We start from the raw sequence: 16,732 nt of genomic DNA, 5'->3' as shown, positions 1-16,732 counted from the left end.
AAAAAAAAAAAAAAAAAAAAAAAAAAATCGTATAAAAATTGAGACTCGTGATTTTACTTTGTTTACGTAGCTCGTTCGTTTTTAATCGTACTTGCGAAAAACATGTGACTAGGAAAACGAAAGCATCGACAACATTTTATAATCATCGTTCTACCGTATTAAATATACAGAAATTGTTACATGATAGCTCGGTGAGCACCTTTACGCACACATACATACATACATACATACATACAAACATATATATATATATATATATATATATATAAAATCTGGTATACATATCAGACCTTCACAAACACATTCTATTGGCGATTACTAGTAGGTCTGATATGACGATACAGCACATAACGTGTGGAGAGAGAAAGTGAAAACTCGTAAGAAAATAATCTGCCTCTCTTCCGATGTTCCCGAGGAGATTACATACTGCGTTACTTTTCTCGTTTATACTCGACTTGAAAACGTTTCGTGCACAACATACAAATAACAACGAATAACAACGAATCGTCTTACAAGGGATAACACCGTTCTTTGCAGATCCTTGCACAACATACGTACGTTCCTACGGAAGAGACATTATTGTACAAAATAATTTACTACTCCGATTTCTATCGACTTACTTTTCCCTCTTCTTCCTTCCTTTCTTTCAAATACACAGTGTGTATTTACAAAGTGCACACACGTTCGTGTCATACTTACTGAGTATCCCTACTATCGAGAAAACAACTTATTGCGGGCGACTCTCTTGTACAAAAGTGTATCATCAGCTATACAGATGATTTCAAACCGATCGTATTACAGATTCGTGTTCGAGAACTCTATTTTTCCGGAGTATACGAGATTTCCACGTGATTGAGATTCGTATTCTCGGCTCTTGTGATAGCCGGAAGTAAGAGTCGATGGTCGACACAACGCTCTATGTACAATGTGTGGCATACACAACGTATGCTGTGCGCATTGAACAGCACTCTACGTATCACATGGTTGGGCAGCAGTGGTCAGATTCCTAATGGACTTATACATATCGTTACGAATGTATATGTGTGTGAATATATATGCTGTATATGTATGTGCTATATATATATATATATATATGTATATATAAATATATAGATATGTATATATACATATATATGTGCTGTAACATTGCAGCATCTCGAGATATCTACATAATCTATTTGTACTGTGTGCAATCGTGTACCTTGCAATGTACTAAACCAGTGCATACTATAATGAAGGAAATATCGCGTTTCGAGAATAAGGGGACACGATTAACGTTTACACGGACGCCTGGGACGCGTGTGAAAAGTTTATCGAAGAGTGCGGTTCGCAGTATCAGTAATGCGAAGATAGATATCCGGTTATGTCGCAATCGGTGGACCTCACACGTAATGATAGCGGAAGAAAGGATTACGCGTCGAGTGGACGCGTTCCGTCCTTCGAACGGTTTCGCAACACCGTTGCTCCGTTGTTCCCTGTTGACTCTCTCTCTCTCTCTCTCTCTCTCTCTCCTTCCAATTGTGTGGCCGAAAAGTGCGTGCGATTTTGGGAAAAATCAATTGTCGCTGTCGGCGTAATCGTCGCTGTCGCCGCTATCGTCGTGCTTCGACCGTTGCTGCGTGCGAATATCCAATGAATTCGTATTCAGTAAATTCGCGCCCTTAAGCATATCCACCGAATCGTCCATCAAGATGTCCAGATTTGGCGATAACGCGTCCCCTGACGCAATATTGTACGACCTGCGAGTAAGACGATTGTGATTAAATTATCGGGTCATATCGTAGTAGTTCATTCGAATCGCGAAATATTAAGACAGTGTATCTTCCTTTACTCTTAAAAAGAAAGGAAAAAAAAATATTTGGGCGTTTAAGGGGATCCTCCCGGAGTCGTCCTAGTGTTTTATCGCCAATTTTTTTAGTACCGTACTCGTTACCAGCTGCGCAGAATTAAAAATCCTTCGGCGCAATTACAATACACACGTTAACGTAGGCTCGACTCTGCTCGACTCGAAAAACGAAGAGAAGTTAACAAATTATAGAGCTTTTTTTCGTTTTTCGAATCAAGCCGACATCGTGATTATCTAAGAAGATTTTTAATTCGGACAGCAGCCAGAAAGACCCCCTTAACACTGTCAAAAATTTCCGTGTACTCGTGATATATTAGAACTTAACCGTAAAGTTATCGTGCTAAAAGCCTCATAGAAATGCAAATATATACGTGGAAACGATATTGTGGAAAAATTAATTGATATTTGTATTAATAAATGAATAAATTGAAAGATTTATATATATATATATATATATGTGCAAAACGTAAATAACGACATATACATGTACGTCCAAAATATATTAGAGAACAGGTACAATAAAATATTATAGAGATATATCGCAAGATATCTCGACAAAAGAGATAAAATTAGCAAAAGAAGAATGCTAGACGTTATCGCATATTTTCAACAAACTTCTGAAACAAATACGAAAGAAGCTCGGACGTTAATTCGGTGTGTTAATCTATGTTTAAACACATGCATCTTTTCAGCATCCTCTCTTGTTCTTTACTTACTGAGCTGTAGATGATGGTTACATTTCATCATCACACAGCCTGCAACAAACGTACATATCGCACCATTGTCATTATAATTATGATAAAAGGGAAATACGTACTGTTAGTTGATGTCGAGTATATGATATCTATAAAACACGCAGTAGGTACTTAATAATACGCCGGAACTGTATCTATTCGTATACATATAATTATATATTCAATAGTGAAAATATATTTATGTATGTATATGTAGTATATGCCACTTTTGGTCGCGTGCCGCGCCACCAAATATAAAAGTTCAGAGGAACGTTCTTTTCTTCTTTTATATATAAATTGTGAGCGTCCGAAAAATAATACTTACGTTTGTTCGTGTTGTTCATTGCCGCTCTCTTCAGCAACCAACAACTCGTACTCTTCTGCGGCGAATCGATCCCAGTCGGAGAGCTGTCGAAAATAAAAATGCCATTATAGTATATTTATTAAATATATATTTTTATAATTATGTTAACAGGTAATAATAAATCATATATATAATTACATATATAATTTTATTATTAAATATATTTTTTTATCATAACTATATATTTTTTTCACTAATAAACCAGTTACTTCGAAATCACTTCCACAATATGTCTTTGGCGTGGTAAGTTGGAACAAATGTAGACGATAAACAAAGGGAAAAAAATTTGAAAAGTAGATAATTACCTCGTGGCCGTCTGCATCGTGATCCCTTGTCGAAGCAAACGGATCCCTCTGTTCGTGATCCAGGTACTTCTCTAGATTGAAGAAGGTATCAAAGAAGATGGACGTCATCTTGCATCTCTTCAAGTCGCTCAACGATATCTTGCCCGGCGTTGCTGGATGAATCATGTCCAACATCTAGAGCAAATGAATTATAGCCGCGTCTTTGGACTATACTCGTATTATTTTCGTATTTGTTTCAACAAGAAATTTCACGATTTCTCATATCACCTGACAGAGGCAATCCTCGAAAGGCAATGTTTCCAGACCGATCGCTTCCATTCGATGCAATTGCTCCTCGTAAAAGTACTCCAACTCGTACATCGACAAGTAACCGTCGCCGTCGAGATCCATGCATCTATCGACGCAAAATCATAACACACGTACTAAGAGGCAAACAATGCACACCCAAAATTCTACCGCCCTCCGACATAACCGGAATAATTTACCTAAACCAGTATTCAATGGCGGTCGGGTGATTCTTATCCTCTTCGCTGAGAAGAAACCAAACGAATTCCGTATAACTCATCTTGTCTTCCGGCTGTTGCGCACCGTTGCTGCTCTTTACTCCCCTTGTCACCGCGCCGCTGAATATTCTCTCGATCATTCGTGTCGACAACGCTGAAGACGATTATTCACGGAGTCAGGGAAATTTTACACATACCAGAAGAAGAATGGTACATATTTCTAGTTACAGCATTCCACTTTCAAACAATTCCCCTACCATGATCGTTATGCCTCGTCAGATCCATTTTGTCTATGAAAAGATCATGGTCGCGATCCAACTCCCAGAATTTGCAATATATCACGTAAAAATGTTCGTAGCTGAAGTATGCTGTGACCTGATTGATATCCTCCTCATGTTCAAGCACGGCGATCACCGACAGGAGATTGCTCCTTCTCAGCTCCGCGACTGAAATTCTGCCGCTCCAACTCCGATTCACGCAGTAAAATATCCTAGCGATCACCTGTAAGTCGCGGACCTTTCCGTTAATTCTCTAGTACTCAGCAAGAAGGAAATATTTCTGACAGATTTTTTTATGAAAAACGAGAGAGAGATCGTACAAACCGTGTGTACGTAGCGGGAATGGAACTCTGTGGCTTCTTTCAAGAATATCAATCCCGGGTGGGTTTCCACCACATCCTGCACGAGCGGGATCAGGTCCTCCGGGAGTATATTGCTTCGGAGGCCCCGGGTGACGATTCTGATAAATTTGCTAGCTGCGTCGTAGTGAGTACTTGTCAGTCTGCAACGATTGAGACACAGTACTGTATAGTAATGCAGTAATTATAAACATTATTATCGGCGAAGCGCCAGCAAAATTTTTAGCGCGACGAATTTCCCTTGAACAAAGAGACAAGAGAAAATTTAGCTCCATATATCTTTTTTGCAAACTTTACGGACTTTATATACTTGTGTTAATATTCTTTAATACGTTTCTCAAGAAAATCGCATGTTACGCAACTTACTCTTTCCAAAATTCCAGGAAAGCATTCATCTCGACGTATCCCTTCGGATCGCCGTCCGCTGCCAGGAAAAGCGGTATTTTCCAATACAACGGCAAGTCGCAAGCCTACGTAGTAGTAAGGAAATAAAATGACATATTGCATTGCAGAACATATGCAAAAAATGGATACGAGAATATATATATGTAACATGCAGGAATGTAAAAATAGTAGTATCGTAAACATGTTTTCCACAATGGCTTCACGATGGCTTTTTGCGTACACCGTATTAACCAACCGTGTTACGTATGATTCTTTTGTAAATTTCACTCTTAAGTGTAAGAATACTCTTGTAAATCACTGAAAAAATGCTGCTCTGCGAAGACGTAAATTCTGACCTTCGTGATCGTATGGAACTGGGCGCGAAAAGCACGACAGTTCGGCAGGCTTTGGAAGGCCGCGGTGATCTTGGAGATGGTGCCCTCCAATTGCGGCAGAGGGACTGGTTTGCCTCCGGGGAAATAAAATCTACGAAGTAAGTGAGTAATGACACACATATAAGATAATACGAAATTAACAGAACGTCTCTGTCAACCGTCGATTATAAGGTAGTTGGTCCGTGACGATAGAGGTATAACGGTTAATGACACGACACTATGCTGTTGAAATTCGGGAAGATTTGTGGGAAAATCGATTCACGGGCCGACTACCTCGAATCAAAATGAAAACGGATACTCGTCGATGCTCGCCGGAACACGAACCTCGGTATGTAAACATTTCTATTGGCTTTCACCTGCCTCTGTAGTGTCGTATGTGGCGGCAGGCTCTTCTGCTGAGTCTTTTCTCTCGTGTAAGTCTGCAAGGAGAAGGAGTAACGCTCCGGTTACCATTTTGATATTCGCGCGGATAACGACAACGATATCTATTCGCGCGAGGAAACGTCGAATCGTTCGAGAGAGATCGCGAGACGAGCCTCTTCCTTTTCAGGCTCGCATTCCCGCGAGTTCGTTACGAACGCCGGGGCGATCAAGGACACACGACGGCACATCCTATTACGAGACACCGTAAGAAGATTTCGAGGAATGCAAAGAGGCGATCAGGCGCGCATTGCCACGGCTGGTTACATCACAGCCGTTGTACGACTGCTGCTCGGTTCACGTGGCACGATAATAGCCGCACGGGTTCTCTCGCACGGGAAGCCCTTGTGCACGTGCTAAATATCGGCGGGCAAAACTCGCCTTCTGAGAGAGCGCGTGTGTTAAAAAAAGCTATCCTTTTTTCCATTTTATTTTTAAACCACCTTTGTTTCACGCGGTCAATCTTGAGGCCGATGGAGCGCGAATAACGAGACTTTATCCTTTAAGAGAGGTCCTCGCATTGCGATCGTGACAGAGGCAATTTCCTTTTCGCGATAATTATCCGTTACGTTGCGCAGTTGTGTGCTCTATCTCGCTTAAACAATGTAAAACAATCGCCGTCCCTGAATTATTTCAACGGTGAAACTTTCACCGTTTTGCACTCGAGCAACGTACACACCCACGTGCTAATACCGATGCAGGCGGATATAACTCGTCTGCCTACGTGCGGACTTACGGACGGGTGGACAAGCATAGTATATGAATGCGGCTTTTCGCTAATAATGCGCAAACAGAAAGAGAGAGAACAACCGACGACGAATCTCTCGACGAACCAGAAGAAGAATCGATACTGAAAGGAGGATTTGGTAACTGCTACTAAATACATAAATAACACGAGCGAAACGAACTATTACAAAATAATTTAATTACACGTAGAAAAAGCTCCCCTTAGATTGAATATGCCAAGTGAGGAAATTTCCTTGATTGTTCAGTGAAGTTGAGGACATTTGAAGGAATCTCTTTCTCAGCGTGGTAAACCCACCCCCTTCGAAGCCCCGTATTACCTGAGCCTTGCTCTGCACCTCGTGCCCGCTTCTCCACGTATTGATGGCCGGCTGACGTGGGCCGCGCTTGTCCAACAGCAGCTCGCTCGGGCACTTCTCGAAGATGAGCACGCGCTCCGCCACGGAGCCTCTCGTGAGGAACGGCCTGACGGGATTGTTGCCGGTGCCGGTTGCCGCGACCGCCCTTATATGCTGCTTCTGTTGGCTGGTCAGCTCCGGATGAGGCACGGCCTGCTCCAGTCGCGGTCGTGGCGAAGTGATCCTCGGCCTCCACCTGTTCTCGCCGTCCGGCCAGTCCTTGACGTCCTTGTCCTTGCGTATCTCCATCTCGAACTTCGTCCTCGCGCTGGAGACCAGCTGCTCCGTAGAATTGTACGGCTGTCCGGAAGAAGCCCGTTGTTCCTCGAGCCGCTGCTGGGTCGGCGGGTTCTGCTGAGCAGCCTGGTACCTGACCTTGGCGTAATCCACCGCCGACATGGCGGACAGGTCGTCCTTGCTGAGCGGCTTGGACTCGTTCACCATCATATGGCCGACGGTCGCAACCGTCGAGCAGCCGGCCCCGTGATGATGGCTGCCGATGATGATCTGCTTGACCGGTTCGACCTTCGGCTTCTCTCGCTTGATGGCCGGTTTCTGCCGCGTCCGTTCCTCGCTGATGACCGCGCCCGTCTTCAAAGCATTGATCAGTCTTTCCTCCTCGCGCGCTACCTCGTCGAGATAGGCGCATCGCGTGTTCCTCTCCGCCGGCGACGTTCTCGCGGTGACATCGTCGTCCGGCTGGGACGGTCTCGCGCGAGACACCATCGAGTCGGCGATCCTCTTGGCATCGTTCAGCTTGTTCTTCAACGGCCACGTGGTCAGTCCCGAGCCGGCCTCGATGTCCAACGAGGAGCCGGTGGGCGCGATCAACGTGCTGGCTGGCCTCTTCTGCTGCGTCGCTCTCTTACTGGCGGGCGTCAGCTCGGCCGGGAAGGTGGTCTCGATCGTCTCCAGGAGGACCTCGCAGTGGTGAGAGCCGGGGAGCGTCTTCGCGGCCACCTGCGGCTTCACTATCTGCGACGGTTTGTTCGAGAACGGCGAGGTGGGTGACAACAGAATGTTGGTCAACTTCTTCGAGTGGCCGTCGGCCACGTGGTTCTTCGTCGATAGTGGCTGCTGCTGCGCGGAGTTCCTCTCGAACTTCTGCAAGGCGAACTGTATGGAAGACGGTAACGGCTTCGGCGACGACCTCTGCTGCTTCGACGCGGCTATCCTGGCTTTATCTTCTACCACGAAATTGTTGACTAGCTTCTCCAGGTTGCCGTTGTCAAGATTCGGCGTTTGCGCCAGTATGTCGGTCGGCGAGGGCGAACGCGAGGGCTTGCTGGTGCTACCCGAATTGCAGGGCGTCAGCGCGCTGCCGAACTTGTCGACGGCGGTCGCATTGCTGTGGCAGGTGAGGATCTCCGTCGGCGCCAAGCCGCGGCTCTTCCACGTCTGATAGATCGCCTCCGCGTGGTCGCTGATCTGCTTGGCGATCGCGGCGATATCCTCCTCGCCGGAGGACGTCTCCGCGGGGAATTTGCGGCGTAGATCGTGCTTGGCCGTCGCTGCCATCTCACACCGCTGCCGTTGGCGCAGCTGCGGATGGTGGTCCAGCAGGAAGTCGACCGCCCGGCCGGTCAGCTCGCCGGCGGAGTGGTCCAACAGCAGCTCGACGAGCTCGGGGCACTCGCGAACCGGCACGACGTTGATCGGTATCGCGTAGCCGAAGTGGATCGTCCGACAGTCCACCCGCTCGTGGCCGGGCCGCGACTCGTTCACCAGGCAGGCGTTCAAGTCCGGACAGTGCACCGCCCTGCTCGGACGCGGGTCGACGGTCGCTGATACGAAGAGGTCGCGTCGGGTCGCGTAGACCCGGCAACCCGACGAGGCAGCGGTCGATCGGCACTGCTCCGCTGCTTCGGCCGAGGGTGTCGTTGATGAGGATCGAGGTGTTACCGCGATCGCTGGCATATCTCAGGCCGGTCGGCCCAAGAATCTCGTTCTCCACAACCGCGACGATGCCTTGCGACCCCCCGCCACGTGACCCGTCATTGCGGTTTCGCGCTTTTCGAGGGCTACCTCGCCGCCGTGCGATCGCTGAACAGGGTGAACGCGAACAAACTGTAAAGTAAAAATTCGGGTATCAGCGGGATTATTGTTTAACGGACGATCAACCGTCGCAATCGTGAAGACGGAAGGTATCGGCTGCGAGAATATGCCTTGAAATTAACTAATCGTGACAAAGAAATCCTTTTCGTTCTGACTGATCGAGTAGATGTTACTCCACCCGTTGATTACGGAACGCAGACCGGTATTCATAGTAGGATCTTATATTTCAGACCGTCTTAAATTCACTTTTAAACCGCTTTTTACCGAAAAACCATCCGTACTTGAAGATAAATACCACCCATCGAGATTTTATACTTAACATCATCTCAAGCTGACCTTCAGATGAACTGTACGGATCGGATTTCATTAACTACAATATATCTGAAGATCAACTCGAGAGACTTAAATATTGGGAGGTATATCTCAAAATGTGGTGAGAATTATAAAAAAAGATAAGTAAATTCTGACCGTTGAGCGATGAAATTATAAATATTTCAATGAGTTCACTCACTCCCGTCATTCTCACTACGTTTCAAGATCGACCCCCTGACTACGAATACCAGCTGTTAACTTCAGCTATATTATAGAATTAATTATAAGCGAATAAATCCTCTCACGGTTATCGCTTGTCGCAATCCGCGCGACCGACCCGTTCGGTTTCTTCGACCTAAGCAAAGAGCGTCAAGGCAGATTAACCCTTTGCGGACGAAAGGCGACAGTTGGTGTTTATGTTAGATTTCGTTACCTCCAACCGATAGGAACGCACTATTGGTTCTTGGAAAGGTTCCTTGGCTGTTGATGTTCTTTCTACGAAGTGTGAAATGACACATCAAGATCGACCTCCAATTCTGACGAAATTCGGCTAAGCGGAAAGCTCCATTTAAAGACACTCGACATATCTGCGAAAATCGCCTCGTCCTGCTACCTCATCCGGCCGAAAAAGTCGTCGTCCGCGAAGGGTTAAATGTGTTACTCGCTGCAAAGTCCGTACCCGACTGTGTCGGTCGATACCCCCACTGCTGGTTTACGGCAACCCCCCACCACCACCCCCTCACACACAGCGGCCATACGGATGCATCGAAAGCTAAAAACTCGGTTATAGAAAAATGATCCGAATTGCAGATTAACGAATTAATCCGTCCGCTGCGATTCGCCTGATCATGCGGGCAACTCTAACTTGGTCCTCCCGCCCGTCGATAACAATTAACCGACGATGAAACTTCGACTCGGTGCAACGGGGGGAAAACAACACCGGTTTCGTTTTCTGCTGAGAGAGTTCTTAGTAAGCGGATACTTGGTGTTTTCATTGTCATACGCCTATTGTGCGTGTGTTGTGCCCTCGCTCACTATTCGCCAAATGCCACTTCAGATCAAGTCAGGCTTAACGAAGCGTGAGATTAGCGGATTCATATCGTCGGGAGAGACGATTGTATCCCCGACGATGAAATGTCGCACGTGGTATGTAAAGCGGGAAGTCTACTAATGAGAATTTAAGGCGTAAGATTTAAGAAATTGGCCAATCACAATCGAGTTTTCTTCTATATTTTCTTCTAAGGCTCAAGGCTTGAAGTACCTATTGTAGACTAGGACGAATGCAAAAAAGATTATTCGCGGAGGAGGAGACAGAGTGTGTGCATGTCTCAACTGTTTCGTATTACGGGTCGACTACCGTTACTGACCCTAATAATCTCGTTGGCCGCTCTCGACGATCAATTAATTATGGCCTAATTGGCGTTAAAGGGCTGATATATCGCGGGCAAGCCGGCCGCGCGCTCCCCAGCTTAGCAACGATATCGACGACACGGTCGCGTGGAACGCGAGAAAAAAAGTCAAAGAAGACTCTCTTGTGCCGCCGCCGCACGAAGATTCCATGTACGTCATAGATCGATAAATAGTACATGCGTGCGGAAAAAAGATCGTCCCTGTACGGCGAGAGAGAAAGCGCGATCGCACACTCGTCGCAGCGATAAACCTCGATCTACCCCTGCTTCTATACATACACAAGCGTTTCTTCTCTCTCTCTCTCTCTCTCTCTCTCACTCTGTAATGCCAAGAGACTACTTTTAGTTAAGGCTCCCTTCATTTTATTTACAATGTTATTGTAACTTTTACATCGATCGATATATCTCCCCTGCTATCTCGATACTTCGTGATACAGTTTGAGACACAACTTCACTTCGACGAGTTAATCTGCGGATTGCGCGTCTATTCAGCACAGCAGTGAACAGAAGATTTATGGATAATTCACTTTAGTGAATACCCACACGGAGAGAAAAATAGTTTACTGGCAAATTTTATGTCGTCGCAGCGAAACCTGTCGGTTAGTACATAGCGAAACGAACGTTGAGAATACCAACTGAAGCCACTTCGCTGAATTGTTTTGCCGAATTTACAAATAATTTCGCCGTGAGAACAAATTAGTAATATTTTATTCTGATTAACGCGGATCCCGAGGATAAATTCACTCGGCAGAATATTTTCTATCCCGCCGACAAAACTGTTTCTGCTCTCTAAATTTCTCACTCAACAATATAACTGTTAAGCACAACATGCATTACATAACACTTATACTAGTGCGAGAATTGTAATAAATATTTTGTATTTTTCTTTCCGTTCTTAAACACTATTGTATATATAGTATATATAGTTCTGTAGATATGAAATAATTCTGCGCGAATATTCCGAGAAGTTTTCAGGAATTCCAATCGTGGTGCGTGTAACTTCCCGAATCATTCTTACAGTATCCCCCTATAATCCCCGGTGATCTCTGAAAAAGGGGGAAAAGGGAGAGGAAATACTTTAAGAATTCAGGATTCCTGAATACTTCAGGAATGAAGAATTCAGCGCGTGCCATTTGGGCATGTTCAGTCCTTTGCCACGCGTGTTAATCGTCCCATCTTAATTTATCCTTCATTAAGAAACGCCGATGACAAGGCTCTACGAGCGACGACGATGACGATGACGACGACGAAGAAGAGGAACATGAAGACGACGAAGGGGAAAACGAAGACGAAGACGACGAGAGGTATGCTCTCGGGCGGCTCCGTCGAGTGTCGTTCGCGCTCGAGCAGTGCTAAGAATACCGCGGCCAGCCATATTTGGCAATGAGACCGCGTGACCACAGTGCGTAGCCCGCGCAAACATGGACGCTGAAAGAATCGGCTCTTTCTTCTACTTTTCTTTTTCGGTAGAAGAGAGAAAGAGACGCTCGCGCTAAAACGGGAGGATTTGCATGAGAGAAAGAGAGAGAGAGTGAGAGGGGGAGGGGGNNNNGGGGGGGGGGGAGAGAGAAAGAGAGAGGCTCGATGCGCGGTTTTCTCGCTGCCACGCTGATCCGCTGAGCGATACTTGATTCTGACAATTTGCCAGAGATCGACATTGTTTGCGGATTCCATCATTCTCGAGGCTGCACGCACGCTCGCTCGCTTGAGCCGCAGAGGACCTAACCTTTCGATTTCATCATTCCGTCACTCTCTCAGGCTATTATAGACGGTTTATGGGTAGGAAAGTTCAAAGGGGATTGTCTAGGGACGCCGCGCCCACCTTTCAGTTTCTAGGTCAGAACGGAAGGGTGTGGTGTGGAAGGATGCAGAATGCTGATCGAATGCCGAAAATGATCTGCCGAGTCAACCGTCGGCTTTCGATAATCCGGCTCGTCGCCGGGTTCTCGAGTAAAGGGTTCAAGCGAGAAACGAGCGAGTAAACGCGCCCGGTTTGGTGTGAGTACATACAGTCGGCGTCACGACTATGTGCCATTCCTTAGACGGAGTCACGCGATTTTCAACCTTATATACATAATGCGTAAGGTTAAACATCGCATAGGTAACTCTAGTTATAATGGTAGAGTTACAATGACTTTAATGATAAAGTTTTCATCTCATGTATATACGGCTATAATTTATTATGTAATAATAAAAAGTTTAAATCTAGGAACAACACACATGACGTCGACTGAAGAACGTTACTTTGCGACGAACAATCCCGCACGGATTATTCTGCTTTGCAGTGCGACATATCGCATCAGATTAGACAGTGACTAAGAGAGGACTGTGTTTATAGTCAGTTCTTACATTCGAGATCGCCTCAAGTTCACCTGTGGACACCTGGTACGAATCGTTTCATCGACTACAAAGTTGAAGATGAAGTCAGGACGATCTTAAATATCAGATCTGACTACGAGCATCGGCCTAAGGGTCCCGGCAGAACGGCTTGCTTATGATTTACTTGCTTGTAACTTAGTTAAATAAGACATTCTAATTTTTAGTTTGAATGACATATTTTATGTTCCGAATCTCGTTTGAATTATTACATTTTTTTATTTTGTTTTCCATCATACAATGATTCGCCATCAATCACAAACCGAACAGCTTTTTACAATTTACAGTTTAAAACTCCAAGCACAAGACCAGCACAGCAGAAATGCATCGCAAGGATGTCCTAAAGATATCGCGATCAAAGATATTGCGCGTTTAAGTAACGCGCAACACACCTACGTGCGGGTCTGAAGTTTTAAACTAAAAAGCTGTTGTCTCGGACAAAACAAGGCGTAAGGCACGTTGTCTCGAACTAATAAGTCGGCCATTCTGCTGAGGCTCTAAAAGTGTGCCCGATAAATTGTTCAGTGTGAGCGTGAAGTAACGGCTTCAAAGAAGCTCGAACGTTAATGGAACACGCGACCGCGATCGCGGCGAAGAAGTAGTTGAAAACGAGCACCGGAAAGGAGCGAACGCTCCGTAAACGGAAGAAGAAAAGACGCTGCTTCGCGGCTAAACGGCAGTGAGAGTGAATGGATCGATGAGACCGTGTATTTTTCTCCCTCCTTCTCTCTCTCTCTCTCTCTTTCTCTCTCGATATCTCGGCGTGCTGACGAGAAATGATCCGAGACGTGCGTCGCATCCGCGACGAAACATTCGGATACGAGCTAACCGGAAGATTCAACCGTCGTGTACTTTTCGTGAAGAAGCCCCTCGAAGTGTGTCCTCGGACGTTCGTGATTCGTACGAACCGTATGGACATGTTGCATGGCGTTTTTACGAGAGCGGATGAAAAGCGATCCCGATTCATGGAAAGTGGAACGGCTGGCTCGGTCCATTTGCGATCGAACACGTTGAGCACCGCGTTGAGCAAGCGGATAGCTTGCGCTAATACGCGAGAAATACTCGTTTCGAGCTCCTTCCTTCAGCTGCAGGGGGAGATATTATCCTCTCTGCTCTTCTCCTCTCTCTCTCGCACGCGCAACTGCCGCGCGATCGATTATTTTTAGAAATCCCGAAGACGCGCTTTTCTTTTAAGAAAGCCGATCGATCGTCCCCGACGACGACGTTGTCCTCCCCGTCCGAGCGACGAAACGAGCGTCGTAAACTCGTTGTAAAATAAGAAAAGTCTAGAAATTACGGCGATTTACACGACGACGACAATTCGGATAACGGGATTACGGCGGGGCGGCTTTCAATCGTATAACGTATCCGTAATATCGAGCGCGCGAGTTCACAGTTCGGAGCGAAACATTGGCCGATTTAACGCCGCTGGTGGCAATAAAATCGATCCCGGGCGGCAGTAAATCTGCGATCCGCGATGTCATTTTCCTTTCTCGCGTTAGAAATTAAATTCAAGATCGGCGCTGGATATGCTTTGCAAGAAGTGGCAAGGTTGAGGCCAGATATATAATGACATAATAGATAGGTGAAATTTGCAAGGAATTTAGATGTATAAATATAAATTATTGGAACGTCTGGAGTGTATTTGTGAGAGAGAGAGAGAGAGGGGGAGGGGGGAGGGGGTGACAATGGGGATTATCTTTTTATTAGAGAAACCCTCCAAGTAGGGCAGAAAATGACGATGACGTGAAAATAATGTCAAAGTGATGAGAAAATTATTGAAAAGAAAATTAATTTCACAGTCATTTTCTCGTAATTTTCTGTATGGGAATTTCCTATATGGGAACACGATGTTATTTTCGCCGGTAAATTTCACAACATGATGTTACATCGCGCGGGATTCGATTGATTTTCCCCCTGTCTCACCGAGCCGTCTCGAAAATTTCAGCAATCATTCATCGCCATGAATATACGCGGTGCAAACGGGAACGCGTGTGGGAGTACGAGGGAATAGTTTTCCTCTCTCTCTCTCTCTCCTCCTCCTCTAATAGCAAACGCCGAGGGCGAACAATGAACAACAATGTGAGCCTAGCGCGTTGGATTTTGTCCTCCGCGTGTTTTCCGAGCATCGAGACGAATGGATCGTCAAGGCTGCTGCTCGCGTATATTTCCACACATTAAAAACGTTCTCACGCACTCATGTTATCCGATTGTGTTAGCACGCTCCTAATCGACAGCAAGAATAATCCGCGCAGCGCATTGAATTCAGCCGCGCGTGACATCATCGTTAAAGTCCAAGTTATCGCCGAAAGCGACGGTGACCTGTCCGCACGTTGCGAATAATCGTCGGTAAAGCGCATCACGACGGTCACTGCGCGCTCGTGTACTCGCGCGCGCATGGTTACTTCTCTCCGGTTTCGCGCGATCATTGTCGCTCATTAGGCATACGGCGCACTCGCCAATTCGCCTCGAGCGGCCGACGTGACTACCGATGCGCCTTGCGGCGGCTCGCAACTGTGCGAGCCACGCGAAGGAATGTCCGTGTCGGTCCGCGCGGCTGCTATATGCGTGCACGTGTTTACAATCGATTCCGCGTGTCCGCGGCGAACTATTTGCGCGAAAGAGAGGGTCGCTATACTCTCGGGAACGAATGAATGGTCAGTCACAAAAAAGTTGCGACACTCCGCTTCTTACAAGTTTCGGACGCGCGTTTTCAACGGGAAGGGATTTGTTTTCGAGGAATTCCCCGGGAGTTGCGTCTTTCTCATTCGACGCACAGACGACGCGAATTGCAAAAGCGTGTGCGGCTTTTTTACGACCGACCAACCCCCCCCCCTCCCCCGCCCCGAACGAGGGATCGAAGGATGCGAGTATTATGTATCGATAGAAATTTAGAGGTGGCTCGCCCGATCTTCTTGCTTCGGTACCTCGATCGGCGATTTAAACGCGCCATTGCGTGCGAAGGAATTCCGTCACGGCTCCGTCCGGCGATATCTGGGTTAACTAATGCGCTCGGTAGCGCGACACGCCGTTCTTTCTTACACGAGAATCCTACTTACGGCGTAGGTAAGTGCAGAGGGGGAGAATTTGTTAACACAGGGGGACTCGTTTGTTGATCGGCTCGCACGGTTCGATCGTTTCCGGTATACGTGAGATCGAGACGAAACGCGACGCACAGAGAGAGTTTTCCTCTCCGATTTCGGCTCCGGCTATCAACCTTCCGCGACGTCTTCGTGCTTGAAGGAGCGAATAGAAACGCAGAGTAGCCGACGCAAGCTCGCGTATCCATGCTCCCTGTCTCTCTCTTTCCCTCTCTCTCTCTTTCTCTCTCTCTCTCGAGAGAGAGAGACAGTCCGAGCCGATCGATACGTCTAAGAACTGTGAGCGTTTAGCGGGCTAAAAAGTCGCGACTGAATGGAGTTTTCTAGGCTTCGTACCGTGGCGAAGGCGACGATGGTGGTGGTTCCCGGTGGCTGAAGGGGGACTTCCGAGGTCCAGCTCGCGGATATTACATTTTTGCCAGGTCCGAGCGACGTGACGGGAGGCAACACTCTTATCACTCTAGAAGGGAGCTTCTTCGGCCCAGCTAGCGCGAATTGCGTTCTCTCGCGAGCTTGCAACGAGCGAACAACGCCGCTATAAGCGCATAGTCGTCAACCGAGCGCAATACGGCCGACACGACCGCACCCGCGCACCGTCCCGCTATTGCCCGTATGTTAGCCACTACTGTCGCTCTCTACGCCGCCGCTCACCATGCTGCTGCACACCCGCTGCACCGCCGAATCACGCCGGACTGACCGGACACACGGCTGTAACGGCGAAGCTCGCCCCATCTGTCGGTCCCCGAGTG

General features: G+C 46.8%; 1 protein-coding gene across 6 annotated transcripts; it reads right to left on the bottom strand.

Annotated features, from left to right (window-relative positions):
* Nucleotides 1-6: 6 nt before the first annotated feature.
* Nucleotides 7-16,664, bottom strand: LOC106746326. Of its 6 annotated transcripts, none has more exons than XM_014622846.1 (13): nt 16,320-16,664; nt 6,653-8,797; nt 5,493-5,587; nt 5,130-5,259; nt 4,756-4,859; nt 4,355-4,532; nt 4,010-4,253; nt 3,735-3,906; nt 3,517-3,643; nt 3,250-3,423; nt 2,906-2,988; nt 2,563-2,601; nt 1,652-1,739 (listed from the first exon to the last, which is right to left on the bottom strand). In XM_014622846.1, exons 2-12 carry the CDS (start codon nt 8,645-8,647, stop codon nt 2,580-2,582), a joined length of 3,324 nt encoding a protein of 1,107 aa, XP_014478332.1. In that variant the 5' UTR covers nt 8,648-8,797; nt 16,320-16,664; the 3' UTR covers nt 1,652-1,739; nt 2,563-2,579. The 6 variants fall into 6 exon arrangements, with proteins under 6 accessions (XP_014478327.1, XP_014478328.1, XP_014478330.1 ...); XM_014622845.1 differs by lacking the exon at nt 2,563-2,601 and adding an exon at nt 2,664-2,690 and having other exon boundaries at nt 1,655-1,739; XM_014622841.1 differs by lacking the exon at nt 2,563-2,601 and having other exon boundaries at nt 7-1,739.
* Between the last annotated feature and the right edge of the window lie 68 nt (nt 16,665-16,732).

Source organism: Dinoponera quadriceps, unplaced genomic scaffold, assembly GCF_001313825.1.
Source record: "Dinoponera quadriceps isolate SergipeBrazil2010 unplaced genomic scaffold, ASM131382v1 scaffold566, whole genome shotgun sequence".
NCBI classification, from domain to species: Eukaryota; Metazoa; Arthropoda; class Insecta; order Hymenoptera; family Formicidae; genus Dinoponera; species Dinoponera quadriceps.
Note: the sequence above shows the minus strand (reverse complement) of the source record. Positions and strands in the feature narration are given on the sequence as shown.